The 26613-nt window shown below is 34.1% G+C and overlaps 1 protein-coding gene across 1 annotated transcript in view; it reads right to left on the reverse strand.

Moving 5' to 3' along the window:
* Window positions 1-22692, reverse strand: part of LOC113506960 (cholecystokinin receptor type A-like) — a 94108-nt gene extending 71416 nt beyond the window's left edge. Inside the window, exons 1-3 of the mRNA XM_026889809.1 lie at window positions 22029-22692; window positions 8040-8303; window positions 991-1105 (exon numbers count right to left, since the gene is read on the reverse strand). Coding sequence (XP_026745610.1) covers window positions 991-1105; window positions 8040-8294 — 370 coding nt within the window. The 5' untranslated portion in view covers window positions 8295-8303; window positions 22029-22692. The remainder of the gene's footprint in view (window positions 1-990; window positions 1106-8039; window positions 8304-22028) is intronic.
* Between the last annotated feature and the right edge of the window lie 3921 nt (window positions 22693-26613).

Genomic DNA, 26613 nt, shown 5'->3' on the forward strand with positions numbered 1-26613 from the left:
AACTGAATTGAAATTGTCAGATGTATTATATGGTTGATACTTTCAATAAGTTAATCATTAATGTATGTTTGTATATATAGGAGGAGCTCGTGGCTAAGCTATAACCGCATATGTGATTCGATCACAGGTTATGCTATGCTTGACGCGGTTGGTCCGTAGATGGGTGACCATCTTTGTCATAACGAGTTCCTCCGTGTTTCGGAAGGTACGTTAAATTGTGGGTCCCGGCTGTTATTCCTACATCATTGACAGTCGTTACAGGTAGTTAGAAAATTGAAAAGTCTGACGGCCAGTCTTACCAAGGGAAGGTACACAAGGTATCGTGTTGCCCAGGTAACTGGGTTGAGGAGGTCAGATAGGCAGTCGCTCCTAGTAAAACACTGGTACTTAGCTGAAACCGGTTTGACTGGTAGCCGACCCCAACATAGTTGGGAAAAGACTAGGCCGATGATGTTTTGTATATATATTTTTTATGCGGTACTATAGTAATATAATATAGATGGGACTGTACTAATTTTGAACCTTCTGTACCTTCATGATTAAAGCTGACCCTATAACTGAGGCCCCGCCGTGATAGTCGTATAGATATTTTTAAACGGATGATGTATCACTGTTGCCGCTATAAAAAACTAAAATAAAGATCGAGGTTTGGCAGAAAATTTGTGAAAAGCTACTCTGTAATTTGTTGACATCCTCAGTGTTGTGAGTGTAATTAGCACTCGAACGGTTATTTTTTCTAGACATTAAGCACTTGTAGTTTTATTTTTTTAGGTGAAGAATGAAACTAACCTACCGAGTGATATTATCTTAATGTAAGTACACCTTAAAAATAAGTTTTGAGAGTTGGTATTTTGTAAGGGGAAAGTTTAATACCTCTTAAATAAATATATATTCATATCTTTTTTAAAAACTAAAAGGCTAAAAGTAACTAAAATGAATTTAAAAACAAACTTTTTCAAGTACTACAAACTCCAGTTATAAAACGCTTACCTTGTAGAAATGGGATTAACTTGCAGAGTAATGCACCAAATAGAAACCTCCTGTAGATCTGCCCAACTAACGTGAAAGGTAAGCAGAAAACGCCAAGGAGGAAATCCGAGATAGCCTGAAATAGAAAACATTTATCACAAAAATGTTCTAAGTTAACGGCTGACGTAACTTGGCACATCGTAAGCGGGATACAACATACCACCATCTCATTCTCACTTACAGTTTACAGGTACTTGCATCTCACTCATACTGTTATGTTGCTCTTTTTAGATGTACCAAGTTACGAAGACTTTGAGTAAGTAAAATGTTACACAATATTTCGACAAACCAACAGGCGCTCTCTTATTGAATGTAGATGCACTTTTCGTTTTAACATGGCATATTTGAATTCGATTTTGCAACCGAAAAGCTGTTTTGCAATGTGATATTTGAATAAAACCTTGCTTTTAAGAATAACGTCTATCGGCTGTAGTACTTTCGTTTATTGAATGGGGAAAACTATTATGCAATGTTTGCTGAAAGAAAGAATTGAATGAACATTTGTCACTTTTTTTGAAATTGAATATTTTTAGTAAAACTAAAGCAAAACCGAACTAGGAACGAAATGAAGACGGATTATTTTATGATTTCTTCGAAATGAATATCATTTCCATAGTTCGAAGTAAATCTTTTCGTTGAATGACGTTAGCTTGTCAGTTAAATACATTTGAGCGATTCTTCAGCATCAGCGTTCAGAGAAATTTTGCTCATCTACAGATCTAGACGGCCTGCCACCCAATATCATTTGAAGTCGTGTATGATTGTTTTTTTGTTGCATAATGGCAGGTACATAGGTACAATGTTATAGTGTACTATCTGTGTCAGTAAACGTTGTTTTGCCATATAAATTAGTTCTAGGGAATAATAAAATGAGGCTATGAAATTAATACATGTTTTTCTTTTCAGACCTTAATATGCACATAAAAATTCATGAGAATCGGTCGAGCCGTTTCGGAGTTCAATTTCCCATGTCGTAAGACGAGAATTTAACATATTAGATTGTAAATAAAGTAATACACTTTTTTTGGGATCGTAAAGTTGAGGATTCCTAATTTACGTTTCGGATACATAATGATCAATAGATTTAGAATGAAAATTTTCGGCAAGTCACGTGACTTTGACTTGCAAGTTCAATACGTTTGAGCATATTTTTAATTATGATATAGTATAACAGGTGAAATATAACTGGTATAATAATACGTTATATACAATGCACAGTCTTTAAAATTATTACCCTGCCACGTCCTTCAACAACCTACGAGCTACCCTTTTCTCCAACAATGTACAAGGAACCACCTACAAATACATTTACATTGCATGCCCTACAGACACGGCTCGATCATGTTTCGTGGTAAAGGTTGACATGCACAAGTCTGTAGTTACACGAAATTCATGATTATGTATAACTAAATACGAAGTAAAGCGTGTAAGGAATTTTAGCCAACTAAACAAATTTCCAAGTAGATCTCATCAAATTCTAACCTAACATTTTAGTGTGGCTTGTAAGGTTAAATCATGATAAGGGTCTATACAAAAAAGGCTAGCAATAGAATCATAAAATAAAGATTTCGCTTTCATACGAAGACCACAAAGCAGCAATGTCGCGAGGCCGACTAGCACTTAACTAGATTTTTTATCCTTTAGTTGGTGACTAAACAAAAATTACCAACGCCATTGTTATATACGTATCGTAATCAGGTAACATTTTTATAAATGTTTAACACTAACCAAGTCCACGATAACATCAACCACCTCCTAATTACAGTACACACCTAGAAACTGGAAACTTTGCAGACGGCCATAAGTTTGACGAGTATACAAGTGGTAGACCTCGAAAACTTATACAAATTATAATTTCCAAGTCGAAAATGTTAAAATAATATGTACCCCTCCTCAACTCTCGCAGGCCTAGGGCGGAATGGATTTCCAATAATATTCGAATTGTAGGCAAGTCCGTCGAGTTTTAGGCTGTGAAAGAATTACATTCAAGTCAAAGTCACATCACTATTCAAAATTGAATGTCAGTACAACACCTTTAAATAGTTTATTTTTTAATACGAAGCTATGTAGTTAGAGCCATCTCGAAACGAAACGAAAACCAGTCGGACTGACAGTCGAGACTTAATAATAGGGTTCTATATTCACACTTTAAATATGAATCCCTAAAAAAATATATATGTAAATGTCTGTAAACTAAGACATCATACATCATGCAATACAATATGAGTAGGTCTGAGACACCTCAATTGCTCATTGCATCATTTGAGACATCCGGCACCAAACCCACAGCGCCTTGTATGACGTCCTCTCATTATTCGATCACCTTTGGACCCGCGCGTAGCGAATGCATAGTCAACGTAAGGCAAGCATGCGAACAGCGAATTGTTACCGAGTGGCCAACCCGCTTTCTGCACCAGGAGGGCTTGCGATCGAAGTGAACCGGTGAATTGATATAGAGGGCATTTACCCAGACAAGTCCTTATAAACAATACCAACCGCATGAGGCCCGGTGGTGCCGAGTGAGCACCGAGTGGCTCTAATGAACTGTGACCTTGACCCTGCAGTATAGGCACTCAATAAGTACCTATTCATAAACACGCGTATGTTTTAACCTTTTGAATCCAGGATTGGAACAGAATCCCTATAAATGTCGATAGTATTAAATAAACAACGCAAACTAGGAAATTTATTGGAAATGCTGTTTCCGCAAATAGAAATGAACAAGTTTCTCGACTTTCAATTTATATTAAAATCGATTTCAAACAGTTTGGTTAAACTTTAATTCCGAAGAGTATATATCTGACAATGGTTACAAAGCAAAAGTGAAGAGACCCGTGAAGTACGAATAAAACATGAAGTAATAAAGATTCCGTACTAAAAAGCTAAAAAAAGAACAAAATTACAAAAAACTGTTTTTTCACCTTGATTTTTATTTGAAATTTATTTTTATCGCGGTCGCGTTTGTTTTCGCTAAAGTCTAACTTGTAAATTCCTTTATGACGATACCCTGATTCAATTTTGTTTACTGAAATCTGACATAACATTTTTTCGTTTTTCATGATCATTACAATAGGGATGATGACTGGGTATAAAAAGAAAAAATCTCATTAGTCCCTCAGTTAGATAATTGAAAAGTATGAGACACGTATTTTTCCTTTTTCAGAAAAACTAGATTTGACAAAGATTGTCTGCTTTAAAGTTTAGGAGAGGGGGCTTGTGACGTAACGATAGAGTAAAATTTATACTCAATCGTGACGTCACGCGTAAGTTTCATTCACTGTAATTTGGTCTTTTATTATTATATTATTTATTATAACTTTATTTAGAGACAAAACATTCATTAAATTTTATACGAAAACAACATTTCTGTGTCTCTTGAGTCATAAATGACGATTGTTATTCTTTAATTTTGGTCTCTACAGGCGTGAAAGCGGTGTATAAAAATGAATAACCAAACAGCTCTTGATATTCCCACAAAAGGTTTAATTATAAAGAGTCCAAGAAATAAATATTATGATACTTAATTACATATAACTCACTTCCAATAATTCAATTCAAAAGTTTTTCAATAATAACTTCGAATAAATATGAAATGCGTCGTTAGTGTGCGGATTATATTACTTCTTCGGGAAAGCTCGTCATTTCAAATGAATGAACTCAAAGGATAAACTAGGGAAATATTGCAAGAATTTGATATTATTTTTAATGAATAGTAGGCAGTACCGTACCTACTATTTGGTTATGGTTATCTTTCTTTCCCAAGTTCAATGTCTATGTAAGGTTAGTCTGGCTTATGATGATGCGGGCTGGTTGCAACGTATTCAATAACGTATCGTAAATTCTTAACAGAACTCTTTGAGGTGCTTTCAAAGACCATTCGAAAAATTACTTCATGGAACTTGTTACCTAATAAAGTGTTATTTAAAACCTTCTAAAAGTAAAAAAATGCCATAAGTGAAAAAAATGCATAAGGGCAAACGACCTATTACTTAAAATGTATGTGTAAAAGAAAACATTTTCGTTCTCTACATTTTTATAAGAATACGAAAAAAATAAAGCCTTCGTCTGCTCAATGAAAGTCCTAAAAACAATAACGTTTCCGACCCCACAATCATTTGAATTGTAGAAAAGAACCTATTCTGAGAAAAACAATTTCCCTTCATACAAAATGTATCTAGAATTGACTTTGAAAAAGACTTAAACAGTAAACCTACTGGTATTTTGACATTAGTATAAAGTAACATAAGAAAAAATACAAACGACAGTTTCTGTTCGCACACTGAAGGCGGAAAATATGTTCATGACGAAAAAACTCCCCACATTGTGTATATTGTATTATTCTTACAAGATCATTTTTATTACAATTTAAAATAATAAATGAAAAATTTTCAACAAGAAAAACAATCCTATTGTTGTGTCTTACGCCCTGACGCCATTTTGAGCTGCCACATGGTGGTTCCCAGAAAAAGCTGTAAACAGAATAGGAGTGGCGCAAATGGCCATGGAACTCATATATAGACTTCCGCGTCGCAGTAAATTAATCGAAATGGTTAAAAGGGTAACGAAACTCGAATGAAACTAGGTAGGCAAATTAGCCAGACGTGTTGACGGTAAGTTGGATGTGAAGTGTAAAAAAGAGAGGTAAATGGCATACTAAAAGACCAGAAGGCAGCTGTGGATCGTATACAAGGCTTATAGTGATGATAACAGATTTATCTATAAAGAAACAGTTTGTATGCCGAATTTCGTTCTCGCTCTCAATGGCTATAGTTACATAGCTAAGATTACTATTTAGTCTTTCAACGTTCCGGAACTATGATCATAGATAAACCCACGCACACATACGTCAAATTTGTAACTCAATGTCGTTTTTTCGTTGTGGGTTAAAAAGTTAAGGCGTGTGTGGTCCATTCCAATATTAGATTTTGGTGGGATCAGACTAGTAATCAGTCAAGTAAAACCAGCCCAACGCTGTTACTTTATTTGGCAACAGCATATTTTACCTTATCACGCGAAAATATAGGTAACTTTATGCTCATTGACTTCCCGTTTTACTTTTTCCATATGTACCGGTAAAGAGGTCATCTGCCCCGTATGCTGAAACTGCATCGCTGCTAAATCATTCAGTTAGTTTAAGCCAATCTACATTCAATCTACCACCAGTATTGATTTAACTGGTTCAAACCGTGTAACGTCACTACAGAGTTGTGTGTACGTTGTTGCCCCTCCTTAATTACAAATCCCCGAATGACTTCAATTAAATGACAATCGAAGTTGTCGAATAAAGAATTGGTAATTAATTGCATTGCTGTTCATTGAGCTGAATTCTTCTCGATCAGTCATGAATTTTAGCTCAGGGCAATACATTTGGAATTAAAAGTAAACATTTTCTTTTTGAGAAGCATTCCAATACTTAAGAGATGGAACGCTTTGGTCGCGCATATTTATCAGGATTACCCGACTAGTTTTGGAAGCACCTCTTCTTTGGAGCCTTTAAACATGATGGCGGTATCGCGAAATTCTCACGAAAGATACTTAAAACTAACTTAATAAAAATTGCAATCATCCTTTCCTAACGCTGTTCCAATGCTGCAAATGTATGACAGCCCAAAAGGCTATTTAGTTAAACCACCACTAATTGACATGAAAAAAATGTTCTATGAATGATAAAATGTTGTTTTTTTTTAATAAGAATAATTTCGGGTGAGAAAAGGGACACTAAAAAAAGGTACGAGAAAATAAGATTTCACAATTTACATTTTGATCTAGTTTTAAATGTGTAAAGTCACATATTTTGCGTTCCATTATACATGGATTTGGAAGGTCGCCAGAAAGGCAACTTTACTTGTGTTGTATATTTCTTTTTATAATATGAAAATATTTTTTCTGGGGAAAACGTGTCCGCTGTCATGTTGAGATTTTCTATTTTGCGTATCTAATGAATGATTTAGGTATTGAATGAATCATTCTCACGACAGTTACTGATTTAGGTATGTTTGTGTGAGCTGTTGAAATCTCATTTGAAAGTCCTTCATCACACATATGTACATACATACATACTTCCTTTGATAATGCACGCGAAATTTTTGTTTGTATTTTTCTCATCTAACTCTAGGGGTTTTTGCCGTATTTTCCCCATAAGAATCACACTTTGAGAAAACGCATACTACTCATAGATTCACCACCTAAAGACATTGTCCTACTTGAACTATAAACTTTTTGATTTTATAGAATGTAACCTGTCATACCGCTCGAAAAAGTCCCACAACCTAAAAATACATTTTCCCTCATGCAGTCACCTCAGAGAGCACACAAACTTTTTTTTTGCCAGACAAAGCTTCGAATTTCAAACCCATGTTTGATAAATTCTTTGAAAAAAATGTTAGTAAAATTTTAACGGCAGCTGCGTAAACGGCTCAGCATTTTGAGTGAAGCCGCAATCTTCGTATTTAGGTCAAACATGTTTTGAGCCCTGACAATCTCCTATCACTTCATTCCATCTCCTCTTTTGTTTCTCTAGTTAGTCTCGTTAAAATCCGACCTAATTAACAGACACATACGGTATCAAATTGGTAAAGCCGGATATTTGTTTGCGACTTTCGGTCCAATAGTCTTGAAAGCTTTCAACATGGATTGCGTTCGATCCTCATGCAAATTGTATGCGTCATGTTAAAAAGTGGAGGAAAATAACTTTTCAGTTTGTTTTTAATAGGTAACTTTTTAGTTGATCATAAATATTGTGAATTTAACTTGTATAGTTACGTCCGTACCTAAAACGAAACTGCAAGGAAACCGCTCCGTTCACCCTAAAAATAATTTGAAGCACGGATACTCATACATGGACATACTTAATATCATTTAAACTGAACCTTTTTTCCAAACCTCAAGACGCATAACAGTTGCAAAATCATACTTCCAACAAGTAAAAATAATAAATTCAAACGTTATTTTCATTTTCTTATGCTATAAGAATTTCCACTCTCAAAAGTGAAAAGCAAAACAAAACTCACCAGATTCAACAGATAAACATTTGTTATTGTTCTCATTCTCCTGTTGCTAGCCAGAGTTGCGATAACGAGGCAGTTCCCCGACACAGACAGCATGAATATCAGGAAATACGGTGGCAGGATGAACCGCCATTCGTACGCGTTGCTCGCAACCTTGCCTGCAACGCTAGTGTTACGGACTGCAACAAACGTCGATATCGTCGACGTTTCTCTCATCCGAAGTAACGATGAGTTTAGGTACGTATTTAGTTCCTCCATTTTGAGTATCTGTGAACAAAGAATAAACAAAGATTAAACCAGATTCTAATTATGTAAGTATTTGTTGCATATATTTCTTTTTAAGGAATTTGAAAGAAATAATTAATTAATATTTAAGTAAAGAATAAACTTGTTTAAGTATTTTTGAAGACAATTCGAAATGACTCAAACTACATGGATTTGCTTCATTTTATCCCTAAGTGACTATCGTCATGGCTTAGTACCATAATTAGATCAGGTCTATGACATTAAAATAATTATCACGTGATTCTAAATTTTTAGCTCAATTATTAAATATTACAAAACCCAAGCCAAATGGTTCAAAAAAGTTTACTAAACACAACATTTTGTACAACAAAATATGTTGTAGTTAAGTAAAAGTTTTTAAGCACATACAAAACACACGCAGTCAAATATTTATTATATCGTCATATATTGCGGTCCACTGAAACTTTAAAGTGGCATCCCGGCAGTACCGCGTACTGTGCACTGCAGTGAGAACAGAAATCATATGTTATACCAACATGTTACACCGTTCATTTGAAAGTTAAATTGAAAATTTGAGACGGATACACATATATGTATTTCACTCTTGGAGTTTGAATTCGAGTAACAATCCTTTTTATATATATTTTTTAACTTTCCTTTTGCATATTGCCGTAGAGTAACTTAAGTTATAATATGTTGTGTTTTGTCCTGTGTTACACAGTGGAACAATCAAAATAAATTAGATTTTTTTGAAGTTCTCTACAAAACTAGCTTACCCTTAGACCCATAAAATTCATAAATATAAATACCAAAAATTTCAAAACTTAGGATCTGTCCTTTCGCAAATCCCAGTCGACGTTTTTCTTGGTTCCTTGTATGATAAAATGATTACAATTTAAAGTGATTCCAAGACTCATTACATAACTAAGTCAAAGTTCAAACCAGTATGAGATTAAAGATAAGGTTTGAATAAACCGTTAAGCAGGTAAGCCTACAATGAGGCTGACTAATCTTCATTCAGTATTAGTGAACCAATTATAGAGAACAATGCAGAACCCGGATGGTTGTTTACTTCCAAATGCGGTCTGTATTTGGAAGGTAATGAACTATTGAATATTTTGGTTCCTATCGTACTTGTCGTGGTGTGTCTGTGGGTATTACGGCATCTCATAATGAAAAGGGGGGAGGATATATGTAGCTTATTTTGGGTGGGATGCGAATATCTGAAAATAACAGGAAAGTGGTTAAACAGACACTTTAAGTGACCTGGTAGAAATGATGTGAATACTCTATATATTGTGTTTCGTTCGAGAATGGAAGAGTAATTTGGTAAATCACGTTGATTAATAACTGTCCATTCATCATTATTTTGGTTCTGATCGGAAACAGAATCTTGTCATTATATTTCATGACGTGACAAAAATTCAACCTTTAGAGCAATTAGGTATCAGAAACATGAAATATTCGTGAATGAATCATGGACGTACATTAAGATCGTATGTTTCACGTTCTCCCAACTTGTTACAAAATTTACGAGCAAACTTACTTCGAAGTTTTGCAGTTCAGATTAAAGTATCAAATCAAAATCGACTTTCAATTTATATCGCAGTTCATTTCAGATTAATTAAAGAGTTTTTATATCACTTTGGTATCATTTGTGGTAGTTTTGTTGGGTTAATTTTTTTTTAATTGGATGCTATGTACACTGAATAAAACTGATGCAATATCATGATGTTATGTATCTTTTTTCTTTCTCATATTATGGACGGTGTAAAGGTTGTCTGAAATAAAGAATTTTTATTTTATTTTATTTAAAATCTCTTTTTTGCTTTGTTATTGAGGCTCGTCAGCGGTTCTTTTATTGGTCACAAGATCTTTTACAAATCGCCTTTAGATGTAATTTACAAAATGTCGTAGTTACATAGCAATGCATAAATTAATGTGTAATTTTGTTTCTAACGCAAACATGAGCATTATAAGACACTACATGTTAAAGGAAAAAGCCAAGAAAATCCGGAATCTCCAACGCCCTGTAGCTAGCGACCTGATAAATACTCAAACCTTCCTTATACAAGAAGATAGCTGTGCACTGCAGTGAAAAAAACATAAGGTTAGCATACATAGAAGTCTAAAAGTGTTTTCCACGCAATTGTTGTAAAGTAGAGGGATGTTATACTCGTTTAGTAGAGATTGTAAATATTGGACCATTCATGCAAGCCTCTTTGTTTAGAAACACACTTAACTCCTTGTCAAGAGTTTTCCGATATTGTTATGAGCCTACCATTGAAAAGGATACCATTTATTTAAGTTATGACTAAGATATTGTTGATCATTATTTGTTATGGGTATCATGGCTGTTATAGTTAATCGTTCAAGGTGATTAGATTACTAAGTATTTGTTATTATTCTTTAATGGTCTGTAACAAAATGTGTCATCCCAATTTTGTTTAGATTTAATCAATTTTCTTAAATTTTAGTACTGGTAAAATAAAATAAAGGTTTTAAGATTACACAATAGGCTATAGGCTACTAATTGACTTGGTCTACAAAACTACGGACTGCTTGGATAGCTCAGAGATAAAGGTAAACACGCCAAATCCACTGTGTGAAACGTGTCGTGGGTTCGATCCCCTCGTAGACAAGCATTTACGTGTCCCTCGAATGATTGTTATGATTCAGAGTATGTACTACAGTATGTTCACTACGTATTTGTGAACCCTTTGCTACATAGAGATTAATTTACTGGATGTGCGAGACGTTTTAAAGATAACTTTAGTCTTGATCAAAATTACTGCCATTAAAGTCTGTAACTGAAGGTTATTTTTTTTAATTGACGTTTAAACAACACCTTTATAACAATCAAAATAAGGCTTTCAATTTCCCAAACCATATCATTTCAGTTACCTGTCTTATAATTACTGCCTTAAAAATTACACTAATGAAATAGTAGGCATGGTTTTAAATAGACCACAATTATCTATACACTGATACTGTTTCCTTTTTTGCTACGACAATAACGATTTTCTAGATAGAGCATTTAAACTAATTGCTTTGACGTATGGGAATATACAAGCCTCACGTAATTATATAAAACGGTTTTTTCTTTTGCGGTGGAATATTATTTATGCTTTGCTCAAATATAATGTTTATATTAAGCGGTAAAAGTCTATGGCATTAGATGTTGAACGTGGATTTTAAAACTAAAAAATTGCAAACAATGTACTGGAGGAACATTAAGATCGTAAGATCGCTTCCGAAAAATGCTTTTCCGTAAATTTATTCCTTGTCTCGCGGTGAGTTTCACAAACTTATCAAGTCACCTGCACAAGGCACCCACATTTAGAACACATTCTTATCACATCCGATGCTTGTACTACGCGGAGATCAAACTTACGACAACTCGCATCTTGGGTTCGGTCGGCGTGATAGATTTAGTTAAGCTTGCCATAGTTTTTGTGTGATAACCTGCACCACTCTGGTTTCCGTGCAGTCAAAGCCAAAGGGAAACGTAAAATCTATCTCCTACTAAAATATTCAGTTTCATCCAGATTTTTTTTATGTGAAGTTTATTTCCGCATGCAATTTGAATATGTATGCTAAACATTAGGGAAAGCGGGTTTCAAAAAAGTTGACAATGCATAGTAGAACTAAATTCTTGTCAGTCCACTAATGATGTACCAAGTTTGTAACTATAGAAAAGGAAAGCCCTGAAGCAAGTTCTGAAAGTTCTTGTCGAACTCTCGTCGTAAATATTTTACACTATTGAAATAAGTTGTGACTGAAAAATCATGTGATAAGCTCTTTGAGGTTCAAGAAATTGTACTGATAAGTTTATGTAAAATTAGTCACACTGACAGTATACAAGAGATAAATAAAGAAATTTGTAAAATCATCATCGGCCTAGCCTTTTCACAACTATGTTGGAGTCGGCTACCAGTCTAACCGGTTTCAGCTAAGTACCAGTGTTTTACAAAGAGCAATTGCCTATCTGACCTCCTCAACCCAGTTAACTAGGCAAAACGATACTCCTTGGTTAGACTGGTTGTCAGACTTTTCAAGCTTCTGACTACCTGTAACGGCTGTCAATGATGTAGGAATAACAGCGAGGACTCACAATTTAACGAGCCTTGGGAAACACGGAGGAACTCGTTATGACAAATATGGTCACCCATCTTCAGACCAACCGCGTCAAGCGTAGCTTAACCTGTGATCGATTCACTGATACGGTTATAGCTTAGCCACGAGCTCCTCATTTGTAAAATAATTATTGTAAAGGAAAGTTGAAATGCCGTGTGAAATGTTTTATCATGGCTTTAATTTTCCCCTTTGGCCCTATACACTTTAAATTTCATTTTAAACAAACCTATCAACCAACGAAACAAACTCAAATTCAAATAAAAGACAATCACCACTTGTTTCAAGTTCAAGTTTTTTAATTAAAACAAAATTACTCTGTTGTTATTGACCAGTATTATTGTAAGAGTCTCCATTGAAAGAACATCTTGAACAACATTGAAAAACAAACTTTCCTTCTAAAGCGAGTAATTAATTTAATGAGTTTTGACACTTTGGAGGTTGGTATACTTTCATCGAGTCTTAAAAAAATTAAGGATGCGGATTTAATTAAATAAAAGCTATATTTAAATTATTACTTCTTTAACAAAGTTCAGGATTAGGTTTTTGTCGGTACATCTTAGGAATTCGAGGGAAATATTTATGATAGGTATAATTAGGTCTTAGAGCTATCAGTCGAATTCATTGAAAATTATGTTTTACGAAAAAAATGGGAAAAAGGTGAGGGTTCCGTACAAATTTGTCAAAAAATACCCATAAAATTGTTGACTGTACCAATTTTGTATGGCAAGTATAAAATAGCATAGCGGCTATAGGGCTATATATTCGTTGTTTTAACGTCACAATAAGTACATAATCTGCGGAAATTTCAATTAAATCTAGCTAGCACGGTTTATGAATGACAGCCTGGTGATAGGCGGACCGACAGACGGATACACCGACAGACCGCAGAGCCTTTGTAATAGGGTGCCGTTGTTGCCCATTTGCTACGGAATCCCAAAAAGTAATTCTATCAATATTTTCATTTCAAATATCAAATTGAATTCACGATTACCTATCAGCTTTTAACGTCAACTCCCTATCAAGGAAACTTTACAACCGAACAATGATTTATCACGATCCTATGTAATTAACCACCATCAAAAACATTTTATATGATAAATCTACTCCTAATTGATGAAGGGTATGAATGGAAGATGAATGGTGTAAAAGAACTTCAGAACAATGGCTTTAACCGTATCACTCATCGTGTTCGTATGTGTACAGGAAACTCATATTAATAATGATCTCTAGTGAGAGTGAAATATGACTCGGTTTTGAAACTCTATATTTTATGTGGTTTGTACGTGTGTCACCTCATGCAGAGTCAGTGTAAGGTGACAAGGGGCAGGATAGGTGCGATAAGTTAAATATATGGTGAGCCTTTTTTAGTTAGACTTGCTACACGGTAAGCTGAGTTGTGTAAGTCACCACGAGAAACCTATTATGCGCGCCGTGTCGCTGGTTCGAGATCCGCATAGCATAAGCATATGTGTGTTCCACGAATGCTTGTTCTGAGTCTTGGCTTCGTGCAAGTGTTACTTGCATGTTTAAATTAGTAAGTGCGGGAGTAGCTTTCATTTTAGACACGGTTCCATACAAATAAGGCAAGTAAAAACAAATGTAACAACAGTTTCTTAACCATTATTTTTGTATTTCTTGTTATAGCAGTTAACAACAAGCATCATCTATAAAAATGGAACTATCTAGCAATTACGGTTCAATAGATACAGCGTTGGTGACGTGACAGATGCTGTCGAATAGAAACTTGGGTTCACAATAAACTCGGGCCTGTGGACAAATTAAATTTCCACGAGCGCTAGCGTTTACAAATCGTTTAATTAATACATTAACTCGACCACAACAATCAAAGTCTACCGCAACACAGCATCTAGTCCGAGCCGGCTACCTTTTTAGGTCATCGGCCCATTTCTATCTAACCATCCATAGTACCTATATGTACGTTAGATGTACTGTCAAGCAAAGTCACATTACTTGTCGAAACAAAATGTCATTGAAGTCTTTCATTGAAAAGGAAAGTTAAAATGCCATGTGAAATGTTTTAACGTTGCTTTGATTTTCCTCTTTGCCACTTAGATACACTTTTTTCTTCAAAAAGCAGGAAAAGCGTGGTAATTAAATTCTTGGTGAAAGAACAAGAGGGAATCCAGAATAAAAGGCCAAAACAACGAAGCCATTCAAAAAGGTAAAAGTATTTTGGGAACAGGGCGTAGCGATTTTAATAAAAAATAAAAACAATGGTAGTGTAGAATCGCACATGCAGGAAGCACAATCAACACACTGTCGAATTGAGGGAGCGCATTTTAAAACACTTTTACTTAGCTGAATCCGGTTATACTGAAAGCCGACCCCAACATAGTTGGGAGAAGGCTAGGCCGATAAAGTGAACTGAACAATGAATCCAATACTTTTTCTTAAATAGCGCAACGTATAATTTTGATAAGAATAATCAATCGCCTCTTGCTTATATTTCCTAAATAACATATGCTATATGATAACAAATTTAATTTAAAATAATACTTATTGAGGAAGGCTTTTATGAACACGATACCGTGTCGAAATAAATACGCAATTATTTTTTTGAACATCCCAGGAGAACTGTTAACACTACACCACAGCCGGTCAGAGAGTTACGAGATGTTTAAAGTGACGGGTACAAAGTGAAAAGAGTTATCAACAAAATAGAAACTTTGCAGCAGAGCGAGTGATAGGAAAAAGTGTTCCCATTTCGTTATTTTAAAACGAACTAGCTGAATTTTTCAACATCAATTTCATAACTGTTTTTTTTAAATGAGTCGTGGACGGGATACCTCAGCCGCACAGACAGTCGTCTTTGGGCTAGAGTCACCGCACAATGGGAGAAAACCTATGGACGGAACCTACATGGAAGGCCTATGAGGCAAAATGTAACCCAGGATAAAGAAGCGTGGAAGGATTTGTACGAGGCCTTAGCCCACCAGTTGTACACTGTGGGCTAGATGAAATAAACGAAGTGAGATGTAACCTTATTTTATTTCACTTCGTTCATTCAAATTCCTCGATGGATAATGAGATTACATTCAATGACTAATAAAGTTAGTTTCATTGTGTTACCATCCAGGAAACTTCATCTTTCCCTTCCCGTATTAAAAGTAAGAAATTGAAGTTTTTTGTCAGTAGCCGATATTAATTACGATTTGATGATGGGGGATTCGTATTTTTTTTCTTGATTAATGAAAAAGAATGTGATGTCTACACGACTTAATTAATCAATGGTAACTGTAGAAAAAAGCACAATGGATAAGGATGAATGGCTGTGACCAATCCGTGGTCCAAATATCCTAACACATCCTAAAGTAGGTAATATAGGTAAAGGGATATTTGCAGTGTTAAAAAGAGACGCCACTTTACACCGTATAGTATCTTGTCACACTTCTACAACTATTGTTGTTGTATAAGTGTATTTTACTTTCAGGCGCCTCGTTCATATGTCGTTTCGCCCTTGCAGTTCCACATAGGATTACCCGAGGTTGTAGGTTTAAGCCAGGAATTAAACGCAGGGAAGTACCAATGCAATTTACAGTGATATTTACTTTTTCATTATCCTAAGACACCATTGACAAGCAGTGCACGAAAGAATTGAGAGGGAAACTCGATTGGAAATATTGGAATCTGGAAGCGTCAATCCGCTGCAAGTCAGCATAGTAAATTATGCCGAATGTTGGAAGGAATATGTGCTTAGCAGTAGAACATTTTATAAACTGGTACTAAAAGGCGAGGTAGGTTAATTATTGTAATCATTAAAAGTAAATCAACAAATTACCATAGAGCCAAAGTTTAATTTAAAGTAGCCTTAGACATGCTGCCCAACAAAAGTTAAGTCAACAAAGATTTTTTTTTTTGTTTACTTATTCTTTTCTGAGTATATTTAAATTTAATATTTACAAAATTATATCGAAATCTATGTGTGTTCGATGTCATAGTTAATTAAGATCAATATTGAAAACAATGCCTTAAAAAAAACGCTGAGCTCTTTCATAATAAAATAGTGATTGCACTTGTAAAAACCTATTGACAGACATTCCAAGAAAATTATAACTGTTTCAGACATAATTAAATCCTTTGCAGATTTATTTTCAATGCCAAAATATTAATTTGTGAATAAATGTTAATTTAAATAATTTTCATTTTAGTTGTGAAAATAGGTACTTTACAAAAACTACACTTTAAAATAATATTGCCATACATTTCAAAATCGCGTCTTCGTAGTTATATCAAATAGCAGTTAAGCTTTAAATTAATTGGAAAGATCTGTTGATTTTAATTAAATGACGTGAAATTTTAGAATTGATTAAATCTAATGCAATCTTATGTGTTTTACACCTGTATTTAATGACTGCGTAGTGATGCTATGAGATGTAGAGGTAGAGCGTATGTTTATTTTTAAGTATTTAGATTTATTTTTTTGCACAGATATACCTTTTCCTTTACATTTTGACATAATAAATGTTTTTTTAATGAATGAATAAATCATTGGCGAGGGATGTGATGGCTGACCTTAGTTCATGATCTAGGGTTGCTTGTGGTGACTGGTCGTACTGCGACATTGGTCTATAGCTCATTAAGCACATTATAATAGTCAAACTACCTCGACCTTAAATTTATCTTTTCTGGCAGCAGTTTCTTGATAATCCACTCGTATACGTATGCATGTTATCATTTTTCATTATTTTGTTAAATAACTTTTCGAGGGTTTTCACGTACCAAATCGTGATGGATTTAAAACAAACCTAGATGTTCATGCCAACGAGCGTTTTGACGTAACATTTCGTCGAGCCTCTGGATGAGCACAAGCGATCAAGTATTTTTTCAAAACATTCCATCAAAAAGCCGATGCAAGGTACAACGAAATGTTACAGGAAAATTTACACGTACTGTGGGCATCACGCTGAATATCCTCAAGAGAGTTACGTTACACGAAAATACTCTTGAAAACTGAGCTGTTACTTGTAGTGTATACCATGTACAGAGTACTGTTATTTTAACGTTATATTACATAGAAATGTTTGAGGAAGTGCTCTAGAGTGTATTTCTACCGTAAAGTATTGAAAACGACAAGTTGTATAATTGCAGACAGCTGTCAACAACAGAGTGTCGTTTTGCATTTCATTAAAAAGAGATTTTATTATTTTTAAATGAAATGAAATGAGGGTCGGACAAATAGGCTAAATAACAATCGTGGATATCAAATATAACTGCTTAACTATAGTAATATTTTTTATATTCGTTGCGATAGTAGCAACATACATTATCTGTGTACTATAATTGGAGTTACTGCGAATAGTAAAGAACAGCAACAGGAGTCATTTTCTAAAAAAGTATTTTATTTACATCAAAATTCCAATACTCACATGAATCCTTAGGTTTACGCGAATGTTAGACATTGAAATGAAACTACTTTTACGGATTTTATCGCGGTTTAATTTTAGATTTTAGTTCCCGACGTTTCGAAACCTTTGCAGGTATTTGTACCACAAATAATTAATTAAAATATGAAGGTAGAACGAGCAACATCTTCTGTCAAGACGAACGCCATCTCAGTCTGCCCGTGACCATGATACCTGCAAAGGTTTCGAAACGTCGGGAACTAAAATCTAAAATTAAACCGCGATAAAATCCGTAAAAGTAGTTTCATTTCAAACTCACATGAATCATCTACATAATTCCAAAAAAATGAGACGGTGTACATCTAGATATAAAAAAAAACTATGATTATAGACAAAAACAAAACAATAAAGTCGGATTAAAAGTACAGTCATAAATCTAAGTTTCGAGTCACGTAATGTAATAAGCGGTTGATGAGTGTTGTGTGCAATAAGGTGGGGTGTACCTTGAGCCAAGGCTGGGATATGAAAGCTCATGAACTGCTTTTATTGGATCCTGGTGACCTTGTTGTTCTATGCACAAGGCCATTCATTCTAGTTCCATATGATAAGAAAATAAATAAATAAAAAAGGGTAAATTAGTTTTTTTTTCAACTCGATATATTTAACTTGCTTTTTCCCCGGAGTTTTCGTGGAGACGATTCAAACGAGCCCAAACAAGATGGGATTGTGTCGATGTATAGCGAAGCCTCTGTATCAGATCAGCTTAAGATCACATGTACATAATTACGTACATTGTATTAAAAATTACTCCTCATACGGAAACCCGAAAGTATGTTAAATTTAAAGCCAAAAAAAGCCGTGCAAAATAGTTTGTAAAACATTTCTATTTCTGACAGCTCCTTGAATGCGGAAGACTGAAAACTGAATTGCAGAACATCATTATTAAAGAACCACAAACGTGGGGAATTCTCCCGACAGCACAAAAAGGCTTTTGCCTCTCCAATCTAACCAGGAATAAACCTTAATACCTCTTAAATTTAGGGTATCTGAAGGAACAGGGAACGATACTTATTATTATCAAAGCACATCTTATAGATTTTATACAAGGAAGCAGCTTCATTGATTATATCTCCGTGTAATGGGGTTTATTAATCCTTTAAAAAAAGCACATAACAGACTCTTTAAAAATGAGATAAAATTAAATCAAGTCTGAAAGAGTGTGAAATCCCTTGAAAAAATACGTCACGTCAGATAAAATCAAAATGTTTTCCTGGAATTGTTCGTTACATTCATCCTATTAAACTCCCTGTGCAGCCTACTCTGTAGACATCGAAAAAGTCAAAAGAAAATTATGTGAGAGGAGAGGTGATGACATGTGTTGTCCCAAATTGCATTAAGGTACCTGGTCTCGGAGTTTTTAATCCAATTCAACATACTACTAATTTAGAAACAGTGATATAAAATTAAAATTTCTAACGAATAAATCATTCCCAGTAAAACAAAAGGTAATATTAAACCAGTAAAAATGAGCTTACTTATTTTCTTTAAGATCAAAGTATTTTCAATACGAGTCCAAACTGGACCATGTGTTCTTATTGTGAAGCTTGTACGGCCACCTAATAGCTCCAGAATCAGATCATCTCAACGCCTTCATAATTACATTGTCACTCGACACATATGTATGTTCAATTTCAAGTCAATCGGAAACCGGGAACTGGGTCAAATTAGCTTGCAGGATTTAATTAGGGACAAAGCGCCAGGAGAATGTAAATAAAAGCTCATAATGCGCTCAAAATGAAAACACAGAGCCTAAAAGGCTGACAGAATGTATTATCCCTCAAAAAATTTTTTTACAGGTAAAGCCATAGCATATTCCCGGAATACATTGTTACAGGCATTTTCAAATCTCCTGTAGCTTTCTGCAGCCTTCTCTGTAGGCGTAAATATTTCATTAAGAATCATTAGTCAACAGAAAATAAAGGGCACTGTCCACAGTTGGACATAAGATTCTGATGTTCAAAATTCCGTTTTGGTACTGAGTCATGACTACTTAGGTTGCTCAGTTTTGATTTTAATAAAATGTTGAACTAAATACATAACTAACTAAATAAATGAATTTAAGATTCAAATTCTCAACAAGTACTTTGCATGTCGGATCTGTGTCCGCTTGCACGCCTTATAAAGAAGCCCGGTCCTCTTACCATAAAGTTTCTCGTGAGTGAATAGAGATACAGTTAATTATCAGTTACAGTAGTAGAAATCAGTATTGTTAAAAAAAAATATTAAGTGGTTATAAAGTTATTAAGTGGTCATTGATAATTAAATAATAGTTTTGTTGCAACGATATCAAAAACAAGGCAAGATAAAAAGACTTTTAGATTAAAGTATTCTCAATTCAGAGCCAAAACTGATGAACAAAGTTTTGATGTCATGTTTTATTGTAGTGTTCGTATGGTCATACAAATTCCAACTTCAGCATCAGATCAGCTCAATGTCACCATAATAAAGAACAGTCATGCAATATACATATCCTATCGAAATTCATCTCAATCGGAAATCGGGTTATAGTTCAAATTTAACTTGCAAAATTCGATTACAGACAAAGGGAGAGCAAGCACATAGCCTGTTGTAGTCAACATCCATATCACAGCACTAAAGTACCGCTTATACTCAGTTTAATCTTTTAATACTAGTACATAAATGTATTGTGAGGTGTACAATAGGACATAAAAGTAATAGGCTGTCTTTTGTGGATATAGAATGCGACTAATGGTGGTAATATCTCAAACATAAAAGAAACCCATGATTTAAAACTGAAATGCTCCTAGCTTATAAGAATAAATAGGGATTTTATTTCACTTTTTTTTTTAAAGAACTCATTTTGATTTATCCTCAAATTATTTTTCAACCTTGTTTGGTCTGTTATTTGATTCGTTAAAGGTTTAAATTATTTATAATATTTATTTAAAATTATTATTTAGCAAAAACATTCTTGACATTTCAGTACTGTCCTTACTGGAATTTTAACTGTACCGGAAAATTTTTACGTCCTTTAAATCCCTTCCCTGTTTCAAAAACTTTTTTATTTCCTTGATAGAAATTCACGTATGTTCCCAAAAAAATGAACAAATACGATTTTTTATGGAGTTTTTACATTTTACCGGAATCGCATTACACTATTGCATTTAAACCTAAAACTACAAAATAAAATTCTTTGAATTTTGTTATAGGTATGAACAATTAATTAATCAAGGCTGAGCTTAAGTTAAGCAAAGCGATAATTATAAGATATCAATTTTATATATCAGTGCATAGGCCCGGCCCTAACTCTTTATTCAGATAGATCGAAATTATTTGAGATCGGCCAAAGTTCAGGACTAGTCGAAGACTTATGATGATTTCCTCTACTTTCTCAAAGGTTCCAAAAAGACAGAAAGCTTAGGAAGTACAACACAGTTACACACAGTACAGTTTGCTTTTCCAAAGAACCTAGCTTCAGTCTCGCCGGTTGCAGATGAAAGTATTTTTTTTGTCATTAAGTGGCTATGACATAAACTTCTAATTTGATAAGCTTATTACATACTATAAATAGGGCCTGCACTAATTTACCCCTGCCATGTCTTCGTATTGAAATTTTACTACGCACCTTTATATGTGACCTTATGGTGTCTAAGCACCGTAATTTTTTTCCCTTCGTATTAATGTAATTTGGAGAAAAATCTGTGATAAATAATATTTTAAGTAACATTTTTTTTTCTCCCATCCGGGTTTCAATATTGAATCCATGATCTATTTAATATACGCCAATGTTGGTTCTGCCTTTTTGGTGAAACATTTAAAAAGGAAGACTCCAAACTATTAAGTTTTGTGATGAAATGTAATGTAATGAATGTATAAATGTAAAAATCAGTTACTTGATGAACTGCAGATATTGCCGTTTAGATTATTTTTTACGATACATTCTAAGCTAAACTTACAGTTTTAGGTGCATGACGCTACTCTTTTATACGGTCAAGTTCATAAGTGTAATATTTTCTGGATAATATAAAGACTAGCTTGGTAGTCACTTGGTAGTATTACAATTAAATAATTAATTAATTAAATACATTATACTCTCAATTTTGTTCTAATTTAATTAATTTATAACAAAATGGTTTCTCGTATTTCGATTTTCTTTAACGTTAAAAAAAATCCTGGAAACAATTAATTTATATATTTTTTCATGATAAAAAAAAATTAAACTTACTTCCAAAATTCAATCCTAAACAAACACAAAAAGTTTAAACTTCATCGAAATCATATTTTCACTAAATCACTCACTGTAATCACTTTCGTCAATACGTAACACATAGTTACAAAACAACAGAATATTCACTGATCACCGGAACAAAACACAACTTTTTATCACTTTGAGGGAAACTTGTAAAGTTTCGAGAAGTTTTCGTGGTTGGGGGCAAGTGGGTGCCTCGAAAGCTATCTACTGACTGGCGGTCGTATGAAAACAGAGAGGTTTGTTGTACGCATGCGCAAACGGAAGGTAGAATAGGTAAGATGCATCAGTTTTGTTTGTCAGCAACTGTTTGATGAACTTTATGATTATTTATTGTCTTAAGGTGTTGACAGTTGGGTTTTTTTTTTACTGTCAGCTTGGGACAGATTTTCGTTGCTTCATCTGTTTCTTTGACTGGGGACTTCGTAGCGTTTTTCTTTTGGGAAAATTAAGGGTAGAGAGAGGTTTTTGTTTCATGGGCAATATTTCCTTGTAAGTTTATGTGTCGTAGCTTGCGGGAGACCTATGGTCCAGGAGTGGAGGGGATTTTGCTGATTTGATTGATTAAAAAGTTTTTGAACGTTGAGTGCTAATTAGCATAAATATGGTAACGACATACAAATGTTATTTTTTTATTTTTACGTCGGCGTTTGGTAACAATTTAATGTTTTTGATGGATTTTATTTATAACATTCATTCACACGTATTTATCGGGATCGACTGCCTAGTGTCGGACACAACCATTATTAAACAAATAATCTGAATTCATGAAAGTTTTTATAATAATAGTAATTATATTCACCTAAATTTTTATTTTCGTCTATTCGTTTTATTTCAAGTCAACTAGTTTGAACCAAATTAATGGATAAAAAAGTTTTTTCAATAACCCATATTGAAAAAGCTTTTTCACCCACTTGGGTTTTGTTCTCATAATTTATTTCGCGCCTGAATTTTGTCAATAGATACGAAACAGACTTGTTTCACTCAAACAATATGATTGAAATCAAAGTATTGCGCAAAAGAAAGACGGTTACAACGGACGGAATACAAACGTTGAAAGCTTTTAATGTCTCTTATTTTCCTCATACTGTAATTTCTTTCTCTTATTCAAAACTTCTTTGCGATAATTTTATTTTCTACTTACCCAAAAGGTAAAAAATGAACTATTACTGTGATTCCGCAAGCTGTATCGCATGAGCGTTAATGGTTAGTTTCAATTTTCACTGATGATGAATTTCTATCACCGGTTAACGAATGCAATAAAAATCAAGAACTTTTAGTACCACGGCTATAGGTGATCAATTTGTTTTCCTATAGAATATTTACATGGAATCCATAGTTCCCCGGGTGTAACTCGCGATTCTTTCTTATGGTAGACTTATTTTTAAGGTAAAAAAAGATTTTCGAGAAAAGATAGCGTAGCGTTTTGGTTACATTTATTATTCATACAGCCTTTATGTATTATTTATTTATTGCATGTTGTTTTCCTTATGTGAAAGAAAAATGGGTGAATTGTGGAGATTATGTTTTGGGCTTTTGTTTTTGATATAATGCAAAACAGGGTACCTATACGTGTCTATAGGGAAAGCATATATTGTACCTCTATATTTCCTACGTCATGTTTGTATGTAACCTTTATTTTATTGTGCCTGAAAATGTTCTACACTGGAACTATACGACTTGGACTGAATTAATAAAATTATTTGCTTTGTTGATTTGTCCACTATGATTGGTAACCTTCAAAATAGGTAAAATCTTGAAGCTTTCTTAATGTTTGTAAAGTATTAACTTGACTTGGATTATTAAATTACACAGTGCCTGTAGAAAAGAGAGCAAGGTGTACGGTCGTCAACAAAAGTGGGTAAAGACAAAATGTCCTTGCGTTATAAAGTACTTATGTTGACGTCTAGACACTTATCTATACTTCTATACTAATATATAAAGCTGAAGAGTTTGTTTGTTTGTTTGTTTGTTTGAACGCGCTAATCTCGGGAACCACTGGTTCGATTTGAAAAATTCTTTTTGTGTTGAATAGACCTTTTATCGAGGAAGGCTATAGGCTATATAACATCACGCTGCGACTAATAGGAGCGAAGATACAATGGAAAATGGGGAAAATTCTAACCACGTGGACGAAGTCGCGGGCAACAGCTAGTAGTTAATAATATGCTAAACAACAATTCCTATTTCTCACTGAAAAACACTGACACTTTATAAATCTGATTGTGTACACTGACTTCTGTGCGTGACTGTATGTGATTGATTATAATGTATAGCAGAAGCGGAGAGCATATGATGATGGGTTTTGTTCAAATATGTGCTTTTTGGTACACAAGAAGGTTTTATTCTTAATTTGTATGGTCAAGAAGAAAAGATGATGCTCACAAAACAAATTTTAAAGACATATGTGCTTCTTCTGTGATTTGAAATATAGAAGTGCAAACCATCTATTTTTTTTTTTGAACTTACCATTTTACTAACATTTCTTTCGTTGACGGTACACTTTTAAGTTCTATCTTCCTGCATTTGAAGGCCTTTTGATCGGCAGATTTATTTTTATGACGTCATTCACAAATCAGGCGCATTTATGTTATTATGTTTATTTGAATGACAAATCGTTGTTTTCTGATGGTGTTTTGATGACCTTGTGTCTGTGACCCAATTTGATGTCGATGCTAACATTTCTGTCACATCCGTGTTTGGGGTCCGGCATTTCTTTACCAAGAATTTTAAAGAGTTTTAAATTGGATGGTTCTCGAGATCAAATGATACCGGCTTTTTTACTTGTAAATAACTTTTTATTTACTACGTTCGATGAGTTCTCGTCGTATCTTTAAATTTCGGTTTGAATTATGTAAGAATTATAAGGTTGGTTGAGTTGTTTTAATTTGGCATTTTAATAGCGTCTGTTTTTTCCTTTGATAACACTCTATGGTTTTACACTTTACAGAAAAGCTACTGGTGTGTTGATTTCTCTTGTCTAGCCTATTTACTAATAAAGACGTTTTTCATTGAATTGTATCGAGCATTGATTTCCTAAAATAAGCCAAACTACGTATTCACCAAACTTACTTCAATTACATCAAATTGCAATAGTTTCCTCGTGCAGGACTTCATATTTCTAGTTCAATACAATTTCCACTAAAACATATTAAATTCTACTGCCAGCGGCTTTGAAGACGGTTCTTTAGAATTCTCATTTAAAGTTCAATGAAACAACCACTTTATTACTAACTTTAGCACCACCATTAGGGCAAAGAAGAATAGAGAAAAAAAAAATACCTTTAAAACGAAATAATAAGGGCCAATAACACTTTAGGAAAATGGTTATATCCATACCTTTTCCAAACAACGGAAGCTTAATATACCTACTATATTGTTGGGGCAACAAAGAGCCTATCATTTTTTTAAATAGCCTTAGGCTGAAAAGGCGTTCAGATTATACACGATTTAAAACAAACGGCTTATGGGGTTTCAACAGAATCAATCAATTCATACATTTTGCATACTTAAATGGCGCAACATATATGTGGGATATTGTAATTTAAGTAACCGGAACGCAACCGATGAAAGAGAGGGAAGTATGTGTGCGAGAAGGACGGAAGACTAATGGCGAAAAAGGGTGGAACGACGACGAACGATACGGTGTTTAAAATAAGAAAGTGTAATTGGAATGTAAAAATAAAACAATTCAAAAGTGACCTACGCATTTATTATTGCCATAAATCCCACATATATATCGGGACTTCTCGCCTATTTTTGTACCCATTCGGAATGCTTAATCATGAGCTGACTCGGCGGCGGCGTTAACAGTCAAACTGACAGTTCGAATGCCTTTCGGCCCGCCGTCCGTCAGCGTTAACCTTTATATCCTTCAAATTGAATAAATATAAGTCTATACTACACAATCAATAAGATACTTCTTGCTCTTAAAAATCATCTTCTCGCACCTGTCCACTGAAATATGTTTAAAGACTCTTTATTTCAAAATTCTTGCGAAGTTTCTGCCCGTTTGCTTTAATGTGTGATAGTGTTTAAATCTTTTGTGTAGAATGTTTGAAAGTCGAAATAATCGTCATGTGATGTGTGTAAACGACAGCTAAGTACTTAAGACTGATTGATTTTTGAATTAAAGGCTTCGTCAAACAGTGTTATCGTTAAAGGGTGACGCTTCGTAAAACGATGTAAATTGTACTGCACTGTTGTACTGTGTTGATGGTTGCTATGGCAACCGTTGACAAAGAGCTTTGTGCTTGTACATAGTGCTAGAGGTGAACTTCAGACAGTTAAATCTCTGATGTTTACAATGCTATGTATTGTAGATTTATTTACCCTGCCGTTGGAGACTTTTTCATCTAAGTGTCTATTGCAACAACATTTTTTACAACAATAAATATGGGCTTAGAGATTTGTGCATGACCAGGGTTACCTAATTGTTTAAAATTCAATTGGAATTAGTGTGTAACTTCAGAGACTACTATATACTAATATTTATTATTTTCATTGAGCTGTTGATTTTCACGAACTAAAAACTATCAAAGAAGTTAAGTATACATCTATA

The sequence above is a fragment of the Trichoplusia ni genome, chromosome 2 (assembly GCF_003590095.1).
Source record: "Trichoplusia ni isolate ovarian cell line Hi5 chromosome 2, tn1, whole genome shotgun sequence".
NCBI lineage: Eukaryota > Metazoa > Arthropoda > Insecta > Lepidoptera > Noctuidae > Trichoplusia > Trichoplusia ni.